Source organism: Strongyloides ratti (genome assembly GCF_001040885.1).
Source record: "Strongyloides ratti genome assembly S_ratti_ED321, chromosome : 1".
In the NCBI taxonomy this organism is placed as follows: Eukaryota; Metazoa; Nematoda; class Chromadorea; order Rhabditida; family Strongyloididae; genus Strongyloides; species Strongyloides ratti.
Window position 1 is genome coordinate 9083985 of NC_037307.1, and position 22015 is coordinate 9105999.

At 23.1% G+C, this 22015-nt stretch overlaps 5 protein-coding genes across 5 annotated transcripts; 1 reads left to right on the top strand and 4 right to left on the bottom strand.

Moving 5' to 3' along the window:
• Window positions 1-1672: 1672 nt before the first annotated feature.
• Window positions 1673-3553, bottom strand: SRAE_1000283500 (Pixie; the record flags this gene model as incomplete). The annotated part of the gene is made up of 2 exons (XM_024649958.1): window positions 1673-3295; window positions 3341-3553. The coding sequence occupies 2 exons, from the start codon at window positions 3551-3553 to the stop codon at window positions 1673-1675; spliced, it is 1836 nt and encodes a 611-aa protein (XP_024503783.1).
• Window positions 3554-4977: 1424 nt separating this feature from the next.
• Window positions 4978-7632, top strand: SRAE_1000283600 (Serine/threonine-protein kinase DCLK3; the record flags this gene model as incomplete). Its single annotated transcript, XM_024649959.1, has 3 exons — window positions 4978-5558; window positions 5617-6070; window positions 6115-7632. The coding sequence occupies 3 exons, from the start codon at window positions 4978-4980 to the stop codon at window positions 7630-7632; spliced, it is 2553 nt and encodes an 850-aa protein (XP_024503784.1).
• Window positions 7633-7932: 300 nt separating this feature from the next.
• Window positions 7933-8556, bottom strand: SRAE_1000283700 (RNA recognition motif domain and Nucleotide-binding, alpha-beta plait domain-containing protein; the record flags this gene model as incomplete). The annotated part of the gene is made up of 1 exon (XM_024649960.1): window positions 7933-8556. The coding sequence occupies one exon, from the start codon at window positions 8554-8556 to the stop codon at window positions 7933-7935; it is 624 nt and encodes a 207-aa protein (XP_024503785.1).
• Window positions 8557-11342: 2786 nt separating this feature from the next.
• SRAE_1000283800 (RNA recognition motif domain and Nucleotide-binding, alpha-beta plait domain-containing protein) lies at window positions 11343-11963 on the bottom strand (the record flags this gene model as incomplete). The annotated part of the gene is made up of 1 exon (XM_024649961.1): window positions 11343-11963. One exon carries the CDS (start codon window positions 11961-11963, stop codon window positions 11343-11345), a length of 621 nt encoding a protein of 206 aa, XP_024503786.1.
• Window positions 11964-14566: 2603 nt separating this feature from the next.
• On the bottom strand, window positions 14567-20124 carry SRAE_1000283900 (ATP-binding cassette sub-family A member 13; the record flags this gene model as incomplete). The annotated part of the gene is made up of 2 exons (XM_024649962.1): window positions 14567-19912; window positions 19990-20124. The coding sequence occupies 2 exons, from the start codon at window positions 20122-20124 to the stop codon at window positions 14567-14569; spliced, it is 5481 nt and encodes a 1826-aa protein (XP_024503787.1).
• Between the last annotated feature and the right edge of the window lie 1891 nt (window positions 20125-22015).

Consider the following 22015-nt stretch of genomic DNA (forward strand, 5'->3'; position numbering starts at 1 on the left):
TATATAAAAAGACCTCTTCATAAGGAAAAGATTAAGTCTATTGACAAATATTATTTATATATACAATAGTCTACCTTACTATACAAAAGAAAATGATAAGTAGTAATTAAACAAAAAACCAAAATGAAGTAAATTGTTTTATTGAATAGTTAGTTTTAATATTTATATATGTATATTAATAATATTTCATTTGTATTATTACTTTTAAAAAAAAATTATATAAAAAGATTATGATCTACATTAATTATTAAAAATATTAAAAATAAATAAAAATACTTATTGAATATAATTTATTGAGAGAAAAATAATAAATTTAATATTTTTAAAAGTTAATAGAAAATATAATAATTTAACTAAAAAAAAATGTACCATTTTCTACACATACCTTAGAAATATTAAAATACCATTTTATTTCAATGAAAATCAGACTAAAAGGTAATGAAGTGGAAGAGATAGTATAAAAAAAAATTGAATAAAAATTTATATTGAATTTTAAGTACTTTTAGAGGTAAATGAAAGATACTGCAATAAATATTTACTATTAAAATGTCAATCTTAAAATAATGTTTAGATATAACAAATAAAAATATTATATTTTAAATTCCACAACAAAAATTACCATCTGTATATTTTAAATCATGTTTTTTTATTTATAAATAAAATTATATGTTAAAGAAAAATACACATGCTAATATATTAATAAAATATATACTAATTAAAATTTTCTGTGGAAAAAAAAAATTTATAGATTAACTAAATAAAATAATATAAAATGTTACAAAATAATTAATATTGGATCATTATAGAGTAATTTTAAAAAGATAGTAAAATAATGAAGGTTAATCGAAATGATATTGAATTAATAGTATAATAATATCATGAAATGATATCATTGTAAATAATCATAAATATATTATATAGACTGTTAATTAATTTTAGATCTAAAAAAATTATATAAATATAGTATTTTATCAAAGAATAATTTACTCAAAACTTAATCATATCAAATAATATTAATGTATAATTTTGATAATTAAAATATAAATGTTAATCTTTTTTAATCAAATTTTATTATTATTATTACTTTTACTTTAAAAGGCCACAGTATGAAACATTCTTCCAAAAAAAACCCAATGTACTTATACCTATGATAAAAACTACATATTTTTAATAATAAATAGAAAGTCAAACTACATTAACTTAAATTATTAATAATTCTTCCTTTTTTTTTATTATATCCTATTATATTATATTTTTTTTATAAATAAATAGGCTTCCAAAATACTTTGAATATAATACTATAAAAGTTATAATATTTATCTTTAATATATGTTAATAGTATTATCATAAATTTATATTTTTAACAAGAAAAAATTATGATTATAAAATTATGATAATATTTGTTTGATAAAATATATACATTAGTCATAGATAATATATTTAAAAAAAAAAACAACATACTATTAAAATAAAAATAATTTTTAGGCGTGATAATATAATTTTATTATTTATCAATATCATTAATGACTGTAATTATATTTTAAAACACAAAAAAAACAGATAAAATTATATAGAACAACATTTACTCCTATAACAAAATTAAATGTTTAAGCTTTAATAAATTTCTTTTTTTTTTTTGTAAACAACAACGGTATCATACCAATAAATTAATTTAATCATCAAGGAAGAAAAAGTTTCCTGCCCTTTTTTGTTCAACATCTTTAACAGAATCTTTCTTATTGATTCTAGGTCTATATGTTTCTTTATCACGACGGAAAGAAATATCAAGAATTCTTAAGAATTTATTCATTCCTTCAACCAAACTAACAGGTTTATTGGCAAAACTTTGTTTTCCTGGTAAACCATCAAAAACAATAACACGATCTGCTAAATAAGTAGACATTATAAAGTCATGTTCTACAATAAATGCCGTCTTCTTGGCATGAAGAATATGCCTTTTAATAACTTTGGCAGCTTGAAGACGCTGTTCTGCATCTAAATAAGCTGATGGTTCATCAATAAGATATACATCTGCTGGTTTTCCAAGACATAAACATAAAGCAACTCTTTGTAACTCTCCACCTGATAAATTTTGAACTTGGAGATCAAGAAGTGGTTCAATTTGAAGAGGATTCATAACATCAGTTTTGAAAGTTGGATGATTAATCATATCAGGAATTTTTTCAGCCAACATATATCTGACTAGTGTTTGTGATTTTGGAGCAATTTTTTGTGGTTTGTATGATATATTAAGAGTTGGTATTTCAACAGAATCATCATCAAGTTTCAAAGAACCAGCTAAAAGTCTAATAAATGTTGTTTTTCCTGTACCATTTTCACCAAGCATAACAATAATTTCTGAATCAGTAAAGTCACCAGCAGTAGCATTCAATTCAAAGTTGCCTAATTTCTTTTGAAATGATGGATACTGATAAAGGCAATCTCTTTTAGTTGCATCTCTTTCTAATTGATCGGTAACTTTAAATGACAAAGCAGTATCACGGAATCTCATATTTTCAGTTGGCAAAAAACCATCTAAGAAATGATTAATACCTTCTCTTACAGATGAAGGTAATGTTACAACACCATAGGCTCCTGGTGCTCCATATAAACAACAAACAAAATCAGAGAGATAATCAAGAACGGCAAGATCATGCTCAACAACTAAAACATATTTATTTCCAGCTATGCATTCACGTATTCCTTTAGCTGCTTCAAGTCTTTGTTTAATATCAAGATATGATGAAGGTTCATCAAACATAAAGACATCAGCGTTTTGAATAAGACACATTGCAATGGCAAAGCGTTGTAATTCTCCACCAGAAAGAATATCAATATTACGATCCATTAAATTAACCAACTCCATTTTCTCTACAATTTCCTTTAACTTCTCTGGTGGTGGTTCATTTCTCGTTAATAATTGTTCAACTGTCATCATTTTCTTTAATGATTTTGGGATTTGATCAACATATTGTGGTTTAACTAGTGCTTTAAATTTATCTTCCAAAATTTTTGTAAAATAATTTTGTAATTCTGAACCACGAAAATAGTTAAGAATAGCTGTCCATTCTGGTGGTTGGTCAAATTTACCAAGATTTGGTTTCAATTTTCCAGCTAATATTTTTAATGCTGTTGATTTTCCAATACCATTAGTACCAACTAAACCTAATACCTCACCGGGTCTTGGTGTTGGAAGACGATGAAGTTTAAATGAATTAGCAGAGTACCGATGTGTTGTGTCTTTCTCCAAATTTGAAGGTAAATTAATAATACTAATAGCACCATAAGGACATTTCTATAAAATTTTAAATAAAATAATTTTTTTTAAAATAAAATTTACCTTAACACAAATACCACAACCAATACACAAAACTTCAGATAATTGAGCAATTTTTGAAGTTGGTTCTACAACTATACATTGTTTTCCTAATTTAACAACAGGACATGATTTTTTACAAGCTTGTCCACAATTTTTTGGCTTACATCTATCATTATTCACAATAGCAATTCTTTGCATCTGTGAAACAACTTGTTTGTCATTTTTTTTCATCATGATGTTTTCTATAAATATAAAAAAAAATTTGTTTTTTTTATTTAAAATTTAGGTAAAAAATTTTTAGTTATCAAATTATGTAAAAAAAGTAAAAATTCTTTAGGGTAACAAATATTTTTCAATTAATTTTTCAATTAAATTTCGTTAACGTCACAATTGACGTGATCCCAAAATGATTCGTTGAAAGAAGTAGAATGTTAAGAAAAAAATTTTTGAAAATCATAAAGAATGTTTTTTATTTTGAAAATTATTTTTTTATTTTTATGCAATAACATTTTTTTGATATATATAAATATTTAAAATGTTTATTAAAAGTATGTTTTAATTGATAAAATTATTGAATATATTGGTAAATATATAAATTAAATAAATGAATAACACAAAAGGTGTTTATAGTGAATTCTTTAAATTTATTATATATTTACTTTTTGATTCAATTAACATTTTTTCTTAATTATTAATTTTAGTTAAAACATATAATAATTATTTCTTTTTCGAAATACTAGATTATAGTGTATACTATAGCTCATTAAATCCAATATTAACATAATTAAAGATATTTATGTATATATTTTATGTTGATAGGATCTTGATTGAAAATGTAGTGATTTTAACACATTTCAATGTATTGTAATATTTTTCATAGAAACATTTTTTTTATTAAAAATTGATTTTTAGTGTTATTCTTTTTTCTTATTATAGATAATATTATCTGTTACCTGATTTTTTTTTAGTTTAATTTTAACATTTGTCAAAGAAGTAAATTTTAATGTTTTTATTTACTTACTATATTATATTATTAATTTATAAAAATATATAACTTATTAACATACGCTTTAAATGATCTGTTTTCTTTTAGGCTAAAGGTATATTTGATATAAGTTGCTACAAAAACAATAAGTAAAATATGTATAAAATGATCTTACACTGTTGTTTCTAAGAACAGTTGATTATTATATATGTGTTGAGGAAAGAATTATTTCAATAAAACATTTGAAATAGTTTATTATTTTATATGTGGTTTAGTATATACATCACTTTGATATATAAATTTTTATTATACATAGTCTACTTTTGTTTCTATTAATAACTTATATTATATATGTATTAAAATATTTTTATTATATAAAAAAATAATAATTGAAAGTAAAATATTAAAAACTATATTTATTGTTTACAATTTTATGTTATAATTTTTACCTATATTTATTATTTTAATCGATTACAAATAAAAATATTGTATATTCAAAAAAAAGAAAAAATAACTAATATTATTAATATTTTAGATAAATAACGCGTATATAAATTTGTTATCATTCCTCATAATACAACTTTTGAAGATTATCATTTTATATAAAATACACGAGTTTGGTTAAGAATAAATCGGGTAAAATACACAAAATTTTGTCTATATATTTTAAAGTATGGTCCGTTCCAAAGAACAAAATGATAAAGCTGCGCCATCACACGCGGCGTCAGTTGCATTATCTTCAACCAATCCTATCAAAAAAGTAACTATAAAGAAAACTTTAAAAGATTTTATTGTTTCTGATAATAATATTTCTATTATGGATGGTGGAAATATAGAATCAGGAGATATTAAATTTTCAACATTAAAAAAAAGTATAAAAGGAGATAATATAAATGGAAGAAAAAAAGTAAAATCATTATTAGAAGAATCAGAAATTACAAAAAGAAAAAATATTAATATTGATAATGGTAACTGTACCAACATTAACGACCAATCCAATGTTGTTATCGTGTCCGCAGCAGGCGCATCTGCTATTCCAACAACATCAATTTATGCAATTAATACAACTACAACTACTCACAATCCATCCACTCTTAACCGCAAAAGGACAACAAGAAAAATGGATGGACAAACGACAACTGGGTCAAATTCAAGTAGATCCACTACTGGTTTGTCAGGAGAAGAGTCAAGAAATAGTGAAAATAAACAAAATATCATAACTGAATTTGGTATGGTTTCTATTGAAGATAAATGGTATGTTTATATATATATTTTTTTTAATAATTATTTAATAATTTTTTTCTTCTTAAAGTGATGACAATTCTCCAACATCGTCAAATAATCCATTAAATACAACTAATAATACAATTAATGATTGCCATCGTCAATTTCGTTGTGTGGCATATTCAAAAGCAAAAAGAGTTCGATTTTATCGTAATGGAGATCCATTTTTTAATGGTGTCGTCCTAGCAATATCTTGTGAAAGATTTCGTTCATTAACAGTTTTAATTGAAGAACTTAATCGTATTTTATCAACTTCGGCATCATTACCAGCTGGTGTTAGAAATATCTTTACAACTGATGGTACTTTAAAGATAACAGATGTCGAAGAATTAGAAGATGGTTGTTCATATGTATGTAGTAGTGTTGACTCTATAAAACTACTAGATTATCAAAATGCTAAACAACCACAATGGTTGTCGGCTCATTCTACACGTTTAAGAGATGGAATGAGATTATCTACTCATAGGCATTATTATATAAGGGTATGTTTTTGGCATTTTAATCTTTTTTATTTTCAAATATTTAGGAAGAGAATAATTTTGTTTATCCAAGAATTATAACAATAATTCGTAATGGTGTCAAGCCAAGAAAAGTTTTTCGACATTTATTAAATAAAAAGACAGCTTTATCATTTGAACAAGTTACAGCAGAACTAACAAGACTTGTAAAATTAGATAGTGGCCTCATTAGAAGAATTTTTACAATCAATGGAAAATTAGTAAGATGCTTAAAAGATTTTTTTGATACTGAAGAGGATGTCTTTTTATGTTGTGGAAATGAAAAAGTAATTTGCGATGATTTCGTTCTAGTACAAGAAGAAACAAGATTATTATTTAATAGAAATGCTCGTGGTTCTATAAGAAGAAGAAGATTACAAAGTGTTAATCCTGAAATGCCAACTAGAAATGATAGATTATCTGTAAAATCTGGTAGAATAGGAAGACAAGAAGATACAATAGAAAAAAATGATAGTGGGTTACCAGGAGAATTAGGATGTCAAATGCAAATTATAAGGCTTTTGGGAGATGGTAACACAGCTAATGTATTTGAAGTTAGATTAAAAGAAAATGGTGAGGAACAAGCTTTAAAAATTGTAAAACCAGCAGATATACCAAATTTAGATAAATTAATTGAAAGTGAATTATCAATTATGTCTAAAATTGATAATGATTTTATTGTAAAAATGTTTAATCACTGGTACATTGATGACCAATGGTTTATTTCATTAGAATTAATTCCTGAAGGTGATTTATTTGAACATCTAAGAAAAGTTAAATCATTTGATGAAAGGAGTGCTTCATCATTAATTAATTGTTTATCATCAGCATTATGTTATCTTCATTCATTAGGTATTGTTCATAGAGATGTCAAACCTGAAAATCTTTTAATTTTTTATGACTACACTGGAGAGTATAATTTACCATATCTAAAATTGGCAGATTTTGGTTTAGCCTGTGAATTAAATGACAATGAATTGTTGCTTGATATTTGTGGAACACCTACTTATGTTGCTCCAGAAATACTAGCAGAACTAGGTTATCGAGAAAAAGTTGATTGTTGGTCTACAGGAGTAATTCTATATATTTTGCTATGTGGTTTTCCACCATTTCAATCTCAAAATAATGATCAAGAACAGTTGTTTGAACAAATACTTCAAGGAAGTTTCACATTTCCATCTCAAATGTGGAATAAAATATCTTATTCTGCTAAAAATTTAGTTTGTAATATGTTAACAATAGATGTTGATGAAAGATATTCAGCTGAGGCAATATTTAACGATGAATGGGTAACTTCACTATCACATGTATCTCCGGAATTTGAGGATGCTCAAGAATTTGAATTCCATGACCGAATGGCAAGAAGAGCTTCAATTCATCAAATGACATTTGATGACATGTCTGATGTAAGTGAAGACGATGGTTTCTATTTTAAAAGGCAACGATCTATGGATGAGATGTCTGCTAGTAGTATATGCAATAGAAATGAATCGCCATTACTAGAAAGAAAAAGAAGTGATTCATTTTTTGTCACCAATAAAAGATAACTTTATTATATAAATGTAATTTAAATGTATATATATTTTGTATATTTATTAAAAAAAACACACATTAATTAGAATAAAACAGTAACTTTAATTATATTAAAAGAGAAATAATTAAAAACAATTGTAATGACAAAAAAGTTCTTAGAACATACAATTGATACTAGTACAGAATAGACCACCATCGACTATTTCTACCAAAAATAACTCCATTTATTAAGGTAGCAAAATACAAGACTTATGGTTACTATATCTTTTTTTTAAATAAAGGTAAAAGAGCATACTACAGTAAAATCAATTAATTTAACTGCGTGACCTTGAGCGTCTGCTTTTTCTTGGAAGAGGAGATCGTTCTCTTCTATCACGATAACCGCCACCATCTCTGCGATCATCTCTTTTGTAACCATTTCTATCATCATGTTTCCGATATCCATCACGATCATCCCTTCTATATCCTCTTCTATCATTATCCTTACGATAATCATCTCTATCGTAATCTCTCCGGTAACCATTTCTTCTGTCATCATCACGTCTATAGGTACCTCTTCTGTCATCTCTATCATATCTTCTATCATAATTTCTTTTTGGTCTATCTCCAGCTGCCCTTCTTGGTAAAGCAATTGTTGTTTTGATACGGCATCCACAAATATATCCACTTCTCATTTCTTCACATGCATTTTCAGCATCTTTCAAACTATCATATGTTATGAATGCATAGAAAGGAGCATAACTGGCTAACCACAAATCAACAATTTTTCCAAATTTACCAAAAGATTCTTCAAGATCTTTCTTTCTAACATTTTCATCAAGATTTGCAATATGAAGCCTCTTACTAGGCTCCTCTTTTGTAGAACATTCAGGTGAACGACTACGTTTTCTTGAACGATCATTAGAATCGTCGTAACTCCTTGAACGTGATCTAGCCATTATGAAACGATAATCGATATAGGTAAGTGATAAATATCCCTAAAAAATACCATATTTTGTATAAAGATAACAACAACAAAATCCAACAATAAAAACCAAATAAAATCCAACAATAAAAGCCAAAAATAAAATCCAATAATAAAACAAAAAAAAATTCCAACAACAAAATCCAATAACAATCCAATTATTGCATTTTTGTCCACGAACAACGCATAAAAATTACAATTAATTACCAGTCAGCTATACAAAATGTAATCAATTTATATTTACATGTCGCATCTCTGCTTGTTGGAACAATGTATATACCTAATATGCTATGACTTATAACAAAGCGCGTTGGAATAGTATATACCTTAAAATATAAGGTAATAACAGCTATCTGGCATTTAAATAAGATCCATTAATCAATGTGCATGCATCGATTTCTTATCACCTAAAATTTTGATAGTAAAAAAAATCTAATACGACCTAATATTTATGAGACAGAACATTCGAGAAAAAAACCACATCTATTTGTGAATAGTAGATATTTCGGTACTATTATTAATTTTTAGTAAGACTATTTTTCTTTGAATAAAAAAAATATTTATATAAATTTTTATTTAATTTTAATATGTAAATTTTTAATTATGATATTTCTATTTGTTTATAAAAGAAAATAATCTTTTAAAATACAAATGAAGGAATATCGCTTAACATATTTTTTTGAAAAAATTAAAAAAAACCAAATTTTAAATAAAATTTTTTTATAAGAATTTTAAATACCAAAATTATAAGTATAATGATAAGAAATATCATTCTTAAAAATACAAAAAAATTTTCAATGGTTTCACTTTAATATGAAACTGTCGAAAAAACGAAGCATATGCTAAAAAAAAATTAATAACTTTTCTATAAATAAATGTACTTTTAATCGAAAAAAACACGGAATAACATAAAAGGCCTCTAAGAAGAGTATATTAACAATTTACAAAAGAATCTTAATTTTAAAATCTTCTAAAATATAAATAAAACTAATAAAGTCATGGAATAAAATTTAAAAATATATAAAAAGATAAAAAGTATAATCATTAAAATGCTTTATGATGTAGAATAATATAAATGACTTATCCGAAAAATAAAAAAAAGCAAATTTAAAATTACAAAATAAAAAAATCCCTTTATAGTTAAAATCTTTAGAAAGTTATAAAAGAATTTGGAAAAAAAAATTACTTATAAAATTTTTGTAATAATTATAAGCATATTGATAACGAAATTGATTCTTTGAAAAAAATTTGATTCCTGAGATTTTGCTCCTGACAGGAAAATTTTAAAAAGGTAACTGATAAGAGAAAAAAATTAATAGCTCTATTTAAAATAATGATAATAATAATATAAATTTATAACATGACAGAGAAGATTTTGGAGCACATAATATTAAAAATTCAGAGAAGAATTCGAATTATCAAGATACTTTTAAAGATGTAAATATAACTAAAAAAATTATTTTATACATAAAAAAATAAATCTTATAATAATAATTTTTTATAACTGATTATTAAAATGAAAATACCAAAATTCATGTTTACATATAATGCATAAATCATTTCAAAAAAAAGCTTCTAGAAATATCATTTTTAAAGTTTTTAAATTTAAAAATAAAAAAATTAAATTAACCTTGTAATAAAAAGTTATTCAACTCAAAAGACTCTATTAAACAAAAAGAAACTATTGAAAGCTTGACAAAACATAGTATTTTAAAAAAAAAAAGAATAATACTATTGAAAACTGCCGATGAAAAAACAAAAAACAGTTTGTTTAGATTAAAATATGTTTAATATCTATCTTGATTTATTCACTAGAAGAGAGAAAGAATAAAAAATGAAAATTTAAAATATTCTAAAAATGTGGAACATCATTAGTTGCCTGAGATTTAAATTAAAAAAAAATCAAATCAACAGAATAACGTTCCCATCAAAATGAAAAGTGCATGCATTTTTTATTAAACCAAAAATAAATGAATAGAAGTGAGAAAATAATTAAATAATTGAATTTATAAATAATGATTAATATTTCTCATCAGTTAGAATTTCTAGATATACATGAAATAAATGAAAAAAATTATGTAATAAGTACTACTTTCAAATTGCTATATCAAGTAAAATGTAGTTTTATGTTAGTAAAAAGATATCTCAAAGCACTACATTAGAAATTGAAGTTTATTGGAGATATTTAATAATAAAAAAATAATTATAGCAAACAATTACAAAGCTAACATTAAACTTTTCTTTGATAGTTTGATGGAAAATAAACGTTTATCATAAAAAGTGTAAAATTAGTTGTTGTACTTTCGTTTGGAATATTTGATTGTAAAGCAATTATTAAATGTATTTTTTTTTATTGTTATTATTTTAAAACTGATAAGAGCAGGATGCACAGAAATGTTAGCAGCATTCCAAGTATGCAGAAACTTTACAAATTTTTTTGTACTAGTTACATATTGAAACATTTTTAACTACTAATATATGTTAAGAAATTTTTTTTAGATAAAAATTCAATATTTGTGATATATTATAATATACTTAGCACATAAATTTTTTTTTATTAACCATAGTATTTTCTTTATATTAATTTTGTGATTCAAGACGTCAATTTTTCTTTTATACATTAAACTTGAAAATATATAACACATATTTAAAACAATACAAACATAGAAAATGATAAAAGATTTGTCCATTTATATTATATATGAATAAAATATTACACAAACATACAAAATTAAAAAAAAAAGATTATACATATGTTGTTTAACTGCGTGATCTTGAACGCCTAGTCTTTCTTGAAATAGGAGAACGTTCTTTTCTATCACGGTAGTTATCTCTTCTATCATCTGCTCTTTTAAAAGTATTTCTGTTGTCATACTTACGGTATCCATCACGATCATCTCTCTTATAATTCATTTTATCATCTCTACGATAATTGTTTCTATCAAAGTCTCTTCTGTAATTTGTTTTTCTGTCACCATCACGTCTGTAGTCTCCTCTTCTATCATTTCTATCGTATCTTCTGTCAAAGTTTCTTTTTGGTCTATCAGAATGACTTCTTCTTGGTAAAGCAATTGTTGTTTTGATACGGCATCCACCAATATATGCACTTCTCATTTCTGCACAAGCTTCTTCAGCATCTTTACAAGAATCATATGTTACAAAAGCGTAAAATGGAGCATAACTTGCTAACCATAAATCAACAATTTTACCAAATTTTCCAAAAGATTCTTCTAAATCCTTCTTTCTAACATTTTCATCAAGATTTGCTATATGAAGTCTCTTACTAGGTTCCTCTTTTATTGAAGAATAAGATGGTGAACGACTACGTTTTCTTGAACGATCATTTGAATCATTAAAACTTTTTGAACGTGATCTAGGCATATTATTTATTCTTTAAAAAGAAAAAAAAATTTCTATTACAGTCAATATCCCTAAAAATACCATAGTTTGTATATAATAAGATTTACAATAACAAAATCCAATAACAATCCAATGATTATTGTTCTCGCATACATTACACGCATAAAATAAACATTATTAATCATATTTTATCCAAAAAATATTTCGTCAAATATGGAATAGAAATTGTACATTTTTACCTTATAAATTTTCCATTAATCACTGAACAATTCTATTAATTTCCATATTCAAGTACATATAAAAAATTATCTCTCTAGTAATATGGATTGATAGCAACAGAGAGACAGAAAAAAAACCATAATAAAATATTTAAAACCAAAATTTTTTTTTTAACAAATAAAACAGCAATTAAGAAAAATTAAATAATTAATATGTAACTGTTAGAATCAAAAAAATTAAAGTACCAAAAATTTGAAAAATGAATTATCATACATATAAAAATTTACATTTCCAATACATATTGAGATTGTAATATAATATATAAAAAAATAGTATAAGGGGATAATAGTTGATATAAAGTTTTACTTTTGATAATTATATTCTAATTTCAATATATTTTAATATAATTACACTCTTTTTATCCTTATTTTTTTTTTGTATATATCTCAACATTAAAATAACATCCCATATTGTTATAAAAGATAAAGCCATTAAAAAAGTATAATATTACTGGAATTGAGTGTTAGAAACAAGTATAACTGATAATGAAATAAATATTGGTTGAAGAAATACCATTTTGAAAATACCATAGTGATAGATATTATATAATATCTATAAATCCACCTAAGTATATGTGTATTATTTTCACCATAAATTATATACATTAATATATTTTATTATTATAGAGAAAATAATATATAGATATCATTCTAGAGTAGACATTTTGTGCCCATATAAAGAAACATAGATAGAGAATAGGGAAGTAATGTGGTAGAATATGAAGATAATAAAGCCAATGCAGGATATTTGTTTATTTTTTAATGATATTATCAAGTCCATGGTAATATTATTGAAATGCCATGTATTACTATCCATATACATATATTATCCATTAATAATATATTATATTACAACATCATTTAAAAATTATAAATATAATTTCTTATTTTTTAACCTAACAGATATTTTAAGATTACACCAAATGAAAAAAATAATTTTTAACACTAACAACATAAATTAAGAAATATGTACTTTATTTTTCTTAACCATATTCTTGAAATTCTATAATTTGAATAAATATTCATTTACATAATTTTATATTAATGCTGAAAAATATTAATTAAATAGAATAGAAATAAAATTAGTAAATATAATTTTTAATCTACAGTTTTTATTTAAAAATCGATTCTATTTAAAAAAATTAACTTAATTATTCTCTATGTAATAGTATGAAAAAAGTATAAAATATATGATGAAAAATAAAAAAACTGATTTAAAATAAAAAAATTTAAAAAAAATATTATAAATATTCATTTGATATTTAATAAAATAAAAATATACTAAATAATAAATATATATTATTTATAAATTAGGAAAAAAAATATAAAATTTAGATTGATTTTATGATGCTAATAAATATATAATAAATGTGGCATTTATAAAATGATGCAAACATACAAGTGTATAGTTGTTTACGATGGTTTTCCCGTTAAATTTAACATAGTACATAGGGTCTTTGACAAAGGCCTTTCCAATATCTATCTAACATAGTATATAGTATAACATTTAAAAAAAAAAAAGTTTATTTTTTAAATAAAATAATTTCAATTAATAAATTGATTTAAAAAAAATATATATTATTAATATATGGTTATATATATATATATTAATTTTATGTAATTTTTAGGAGAATTTTTTTTTTTATAAAATTATAATTTTAATCATGTCATACGCAAGATATGTAAATGTACTCATCTAGTAGGAAAACTATCGTGAACCAGCCAGTAAAATTAGCATTTTAAAACGTTATTTCAACTAAGATAGAATCACTAAGTTTTTATCAATATTTTTAATATAGTGTCATTATATTATAAAATTTTTAAATATAAACCACACATATACATAGAGTGGCTGTTAAATAAAACATCAAAATTTTTAAGAGTTATAGCGTCTTCTATTCATTACAAAGACTTATGATATTATATGGAAATTGTAAAAAAGAAAATGCGCTTTTTTCAAATTTATACATTTTTAGAAATTTTTTTTTTCTTTTTATAACTGCATAAATTTTTAATAAAAATATATTTATATAATAGTATAGTCATCCAAGAGCAATGAAATAAAATTAAAATAAAAATATTAAAATTTTTATATTGATAAGATAATAATATTATAAAATAAAAAATTTTAAAAAAATTAAAAAAATATATTTAATAATTTATTATAATTATTAATAATGTATAAAAAATGTTATAAAATTTATTTTCCTACTTAGCTTACACTATATATTATAAATTTTTTTTAAAATAACTATTTAAGTGAAAATAAATAAAAAAAAATTTATGAAATTAAATGAAATGAAAATTTAATGAGGAATAAACACAATATGTATAAAAACAATTTTTTCATTCCGTACTCGCGTTATCATTATACCCAATCATAGAAGCATCTCTTGAAAATTCTAAAAATACTTGTTCCAATGTTGTTTGTGATAAGGAATAATCCTGAATCTGTAATGGTTCTACTAAATCTTCTAGTTGTTTAAATAAATTACTCCATGTTGTATTTTTAGTTTTTCTTAATTCAAAATTTAATTGTAATGCATGTTGTTCTTTTAATATAGAGCCAGGGAATTTTTGTAAAATTGTATTAATTGTTGATGGTATATCATTTGATGTTTCTAGACGAATTAGAAGTGTATATCCAGAACCATATTTTGATTTGATATGTTGTGGTGAACCAAAACATTTAAATTTACCATGTACCATAATTGATAATGATGTACAAAGTGCTTCACATTCTTCCATTGAATGTGATGTTAATACTATTGCTGTACCAACTTCTCGAACACGTGCTAAAATTTCCCAAACAATTCTTCTAGCTTTAGGATCAACACCAGATGTTGGTTCATCTAATAAAAGTACATCAGGCATACCAACTAAAGCTATACCAAGAGATAATCTTCTTTTATTACCACCAGAATATGTTTTTATTTGCCTTTTAGCATACATACCAATACCAATAGCTTGTATTATTGTTGTTACTGTTTTTGGAATATCACTTGGTATAATACCACGTATTCTTGCAAACATATATAATGTTTCTTCACCAGTCATTTCTTTAATAATAGCATCATACTGTGGACAATAACCAATATTTTCACCTGCTTTTCTCCAATTATTTTTAACACTATATCCTTTAATATAAGCATCACCCTCAGAAATATCATTTTCACCTGTTAACATTTGAAATGTTGATGTTTTTCCAGCACCATTAACACCAAGTAAACCAAAACAATCACTTTTTCTTACTGTAAAATTAATTCCTTTTACTGCCTGAAAATTACCATACCATTTTTTAACATTTTTAACAATAATTGTATGATTTAATGGTGATGATTCAAGAACATTTTCTCTTTCTTTTATAACATCATCATCTTCCTCACTATTAGAAGTTATTGATAAATTTCTTCTTTTACCAATTTCTAACATATTAACAGTAAGTTTTGGATCAGTACATTCCCAATTAAATGAATTATTATCATATCCATTTTTTTTTGGTTCATTTTTTTTTCCAAATTTTTTTATCCATTGTTTTTCTATAGCAATTGTTGTAAACCAATATAAAAATCCTTGTAAACCTAAAAATAGAAGACCCCATGCTATACCCATTCTACCAAATTCATTGATAACATTATCAACATATGCCTTACTTTCAATACTTCCACAACATTGTGGTACATTACCACTAAATAAAGGATTTCCACAATCAATATCTTCACATGCAATTCTGGCATATTCATTATTATATAAAATTGAAAAACAATTAGAAAGATTATATGTTGGAAATAGGAATGATAAAATTATTGACCAGGTAAATGATACATCAACATTAACAGTTTGTGCAATAATATTTGTAGCAATAGATGATGCTATTGCTGTAATAATATTATACATAACAATTAATGTATATCCTTTTGGTGCTGATTTAAATGCAAATTGAAATGTATAAACAAATGGTATAATTGTCCATCCATATAATAACATAATAAATAATAATGTTAAAACTGTATTAACAGAATTAGTAAATGGTGGAATATCAAATATAAAATATATTCCTATAAAACATCCTACTGGTAATAAATAACATACAGCATCCCATATAAAATTTGTTAACCAATAAACCCATGGTCTTATACCAGACATCATTTGCATATGTTTTGATTTTTTTGATCTTTCTCTTATAATAAATGAAGCATAAATTGAGACAGCCATTGACATTGATACAATAATTGTATAACCAATCATAAATGATGCTGATGCTGTTGTACTTGATGATTTCATTGAATCTGCTATAACAGGTGGTAATGGATGATTAATAACATTAATTATTAAATTTGAATTATTTGTTTGTTTTCTTAATAAAAATATATCAATAATATTTAATGCTAATGGTGGTGAATGAAGTGCAAAATTATTAAAAAGTCCATTAATAAGTGATAAATGTAATTTTCCTATTAATGGTATTGTTATATCATCAAACCAATCACCAAATGCTACTGGAGTTTTTAAACTAAAAACTCTATATCCTTGATTTTTAATTTCTTTTTTAATATATGAATATTCATCAAAAGATTGATTTGTATAAATTGGATGAATTTTTGTTGATGGATTAATTTTTTGTACCAAATTATATAAATCTGTAGCAAATGTTAAATTATCAAAAGTATCATTAGATTTTTGTATTATAATATCAGCAGGTATATTTTTTTGTGAATAATAATTATAATTAATTTCTAATGGTGGTTGAGGTTTTGCAGCAGGAATAATTTTTAATGTCCATGTTAATAATGATAAATATATTATTGGTATTATTAATGATGGTATAAATTGTGTCCATTTTCTACAAAAATAAATAATTCTTTTTAAAAACATTGCTTTAATATGTTGAAAATAATAATTTATACCAGATATTTTTTTTATTGTTTTTAAATCATTAAATTTTTGTATTAAATCTTCTCTTTCATTTGCTGAATTATCATTATAAATACCTAATTTTATATCTCTATTCATATTTGCTATATCATTAACTTTTAAAAATACTTCTTCCATTGTTGTTATTGAAACACCAAATGATTCAATATTAAATTTCTCCTGTCCATCTTCTAAATCTTTAAAAATTGTTGAAAATTTTGATCTATGTGATTGATTTATTAAATATGTTGCTTCATTACCAACAGCTGAATGCATCTCTGCATCTTCACAATATGTTCTTAAAAATAATAAAACATTTTTATATTGTTTATGAATTTCAGATAATGGTATTCCTTTTTTAAATACTACTGTTAAATGATAACCAGCACCATAAAGTTTCTTTAAAAACATACTTGAACCAGAACATTGTAAATTTCCATGTGCCATAATTGCTATTCTATCACCTAATAAATCAGCTTCTTCCATAAAATGTGTCGTTAAAAGCATTGTTCTTTTAGCTTTTTCTTCTAATAATAAAGTCCATGTTTCATGTCTTGCACCAGGATCCATACCTGATGTTGGTTCATCAAGCATAACTATTTCAGAACCACCTATTAATGCTATAGCTAATGATAATTTTCTTTTTTGACCACCAGATAAATTTCCAGCTCTAAAATTTGCCTTAAAATCAATTTTTAATCTTTTTAATATACTCATAGCCTCCTCTTCATCATACTCTCTTCCTTTAAGTTTACAAAAAAATTCAAGATGTTCGATTACAGTTAATGTACTAAATAATGTATTATATTGTGGACATAATCCTAATTTTTTTCTAATTAATGATAAACTTGATTTGATATCAAAACCATCAATATATGCTGTACCAGATGTTGATGATATGACACCTGTTAACATTGAAAATGTTGTACTTTTACCAGCACCATTATGTCCAAGGAGTGCCGTAATTTGACCAGGATATATACGTAAATTTAAATCTTCAACAGCAACTTTTTGTCCACTTTGACCAAATTTACAATTAAATAATCTTGAAATAAAATTTTTACCATAAGTTTTTGATAAATTTACTATATTTATCATTGGAGTAACATCAGGTTCATTTTCACTTTTATCACCAAGTGTACATACTTTTGAATTAATATTAAATAATGATGTTTTATTTTTAAAGATTGATGGAAACCAATATTTTGGTAGTAAGAAAAAGTATGATGGTTGTGGTACACCATCACCACTTGGATTGACAGCTTCAACATATCCAGTAAATATGATAAGTAAAATACCATCAACAATTAACATTAATAAATAATGATAAAAACATATTTCTTGATCTGGTGTTGGTGGTGTCCAAATTGAATTCCATGTTACACCACTAGCTTGTGTTTCATATCTACCAATTGAAACAACTGCATATGTTAAAATTACATTAGGATTAATAAAATTAAGCATTTTTGTTACAAAAGAATAATTAGCTTGTGAATCAAGTGTTTGAAATAATACACTCCAAAAATATAGAAGCATCCACCCAAGTACAGCAAATAATGTTCCAGTAGTTGCTGATTGTAAAAATGTTGAAATAAAAAATGCAAAATAAACAACATTAAATGTATAGAGAATAAAAAATATTAAAACTAATGATGGATCCGTATTTTGTGCTACAAATATCATAAAAATTGTTATAAGAATGGCAGGAAGTAACATTTTAGTATAATTAATAATTAAATATGCAATCCAATTAACCCATTGTTTTAATCCCATAACTTTCATATATTCTTTTAATTGACTTTCTTTCTCTGATACTAATGTTCTAACAATATATATAACACTAGTCATTAATGAAAATACTATAACAATTGGTAAAAAATATGATCCAACTTCAATAATTTTTGTTTGATATGCTGGAAATGGAAATCTTTGTAATGTTGTTAATGAATGACTTGATATAATATCTTCAATAACTGAAATATTTGATTCTGTATAATTATTTATTATATATGAACCAATAGATGAATCTATTGCTTTTTGAATCATTAAAAATCCTTCTCTCCAATATCCTGGTTCACCACCATCATATTGTGTTGGTGCTATTGGTCCAGAAAGGTATTGTGTGGCAAATTTTGTTACAGTATTCCATGGTCCAAAATCATTTTTAGCAAAAGTTTTAGCAAGTCTTCTATGGGTATTTGAAAGGCGTATTGTATATGTAATATTATTATTATCTTTTGGATCATTAGAAAAATGATCATCAAATATTATACCACCAATTATTGAATTATTACATTGATTAGCAAAAGTATTTTCTAAATCTTTTAATAATGCAGCTTCATTTTTATATCCTCTACTATTTCCATGAATATTTAATGTGGTAGAATTTAATGAACTAATAATATTTTTAATATAATCAGGTAAAGTTATATTTAACACTGTAGGAATACTAAAAATTGGTAAAGGATTATGAAAAACATCATTTTGTGTAAATCTTTTAACTATTTGATTCATAATTGCTGTTGTTACAGTTGTTTTTGGTGCATAAACAAATTCAATATTTATATCAATTAATTTATTAACTTCTGAAATATTTCTTGTTGTTACTTGAAGAAATTGACAGGAAGAAGATTTTGTATTCATAAAAATAGAATAATCTATAAGAGTTTCATCCATTGTTGTAATTTCAGCTGGCATTAATAAATCTATATAACTACCCGTTATTGGCCATAATGTGTAACTAGTTGCATCATATTTTTTTTCAAATGTATCTCTTAACTAAAAAAATGATAATAAAAATTTATATAATATTAAAAAAAAAAAAAAAAAATTAATAATAAAATATGAAAGCTTACCCCTATCATTAAACCAAATGATAATGAAATAAGAAAAAGAGGTACAACAATTTCAAATAATGTAAATATTGGTGCTCTAATTTGTTGTAAAATATTTTTCCATAGCAACAACCGTAACTGTTTATATGAATCCATTTTTTTATAACCTATAATAGAAAAAATAATATTTAATAATTTAATAGGTAAAAATTTTCTACCATAATATTTTATAGTTAATAATGATGATGTGTTAAATAAAAATTTTTACTGATAAAAAGTTTTATTCAATATAACTGATAAAAATTTATTATTTAAAAGTAATAAAAAATCACACAATAAGCATAAGATGCTTGAAAACTTACCAAACAAAACAAAAAATTTTTCTTGAAATTGTTAACTTAATACGTTATAGTATGACTAATTGGTTAAGATATGAGAATAAGATAATTTTTATTAGATTAAAAGTTAGTTATAGATATCTAAAAAAAAAAAACTGATTTTAAATAGAAATAATTAATTTATATATTTGATTAATAGTATGACCATAAGGTGTGGTCATAAAATAACTATTTGATAAAAGTTAATATTTAAATTGAAAGTTTTTATATAATAAATATAGGATAAAAATATGGTTGTTTTTCTTTTTAATTTTTGTTTTTTTTTTTAATAAATAACAATTTAGCAGATGTTAACGCTTTATTTTTAAAAAGTATACAAATAGATAAAGTGTTATGCAACTATTCAACATTATTGTTATACGTTTAAAAAAAAATAATTGAGGAAGTAGTATGTTAATTGATAAATATTATTATACTACTTTATTTAGAGTAATTCAAAAAAAAAAACAAATTTTTTTTAATAAATTAAATTTACACTTAGAAAATATAAATGAATAAAAATATTATAGTTATTAATAAAAATAAAAAAAAATAAGTATATAAAATTTTTTGCATGTATAATAAATTTATATGTATATATATGATATAACTATTTAGTTATAATTAATAGTTGTCATAATGATTAATAAAGATTATAAATTTTTTTTTAATACACTTAATATTCAATAAAATAATGTATGAGCATAAAATAACGAAGATATATGTAATATAATCATTTAAATTTATCAAAAAGTTATTTACAGTTTATAATATTTATATTGTGAGTAAAAAGAAATTTAAACAATATGAGGTATGGAAAAATTGTAAAAGTTTTTTGCTAAAATATTTTTATTTATGATGCATAAAAAAAATTTATAGGTGCGTAAATATAAGAATTATTATTTATTTAAAAGTTTCAAATACAATCTTTCAAGTTCAAATTTTATTAGTTTATTTAATTAAAAATGTTATTCACGATTAAAAATTTTTTTTTAAATATTTGAAATTTTACTATATAATTGATGGAAGTATGTACAATTTTAATTGTTAGAAATTATTTCTTGAAATTTTATCATAAAATATTATAAAGTTATTATTTTATCAAAATTGTATAATAAAACAGTATTGTTAAGATAAAACTTTAATACAAATATATAATAGATAAAAGAAAAGTACTTTTTTTTTAGCAAAATATAATATTTAAGATGTTTAAAAATAATAAACGGAAAAAAAATATGATAATTGAAAAGAATTAATTTACTCAATTTCTCAATATATTTAAGTATATTTTATCAATAAAAAAGTCTATAGAATAATGTTACTATATAAATAATAGAAATAACGTCATGAGTCAATTTTTATCTTAATATCATTCTAAGATTATTGTTTATATCATTAGATAAAAATTGTAAATTACTATTATACATATTGATAATTGCAAGTTTTAAATTTTTTTTTATCATATTAATTTACATCATACATATAAATTTTGTTGTTTTTTTTTTATTTCAAAATGCAATTTAACAAAATAAAAATTTCATTTAATCTTCAATCAATTACTTAAGTAACTATTGATAACTTAACGCAATATCATGTTGAATTTTTATTGAAATAAAAAATGGAAAGGCATTTAATTTTTTGATTTAACATCTTTATCATTAGATGAAATT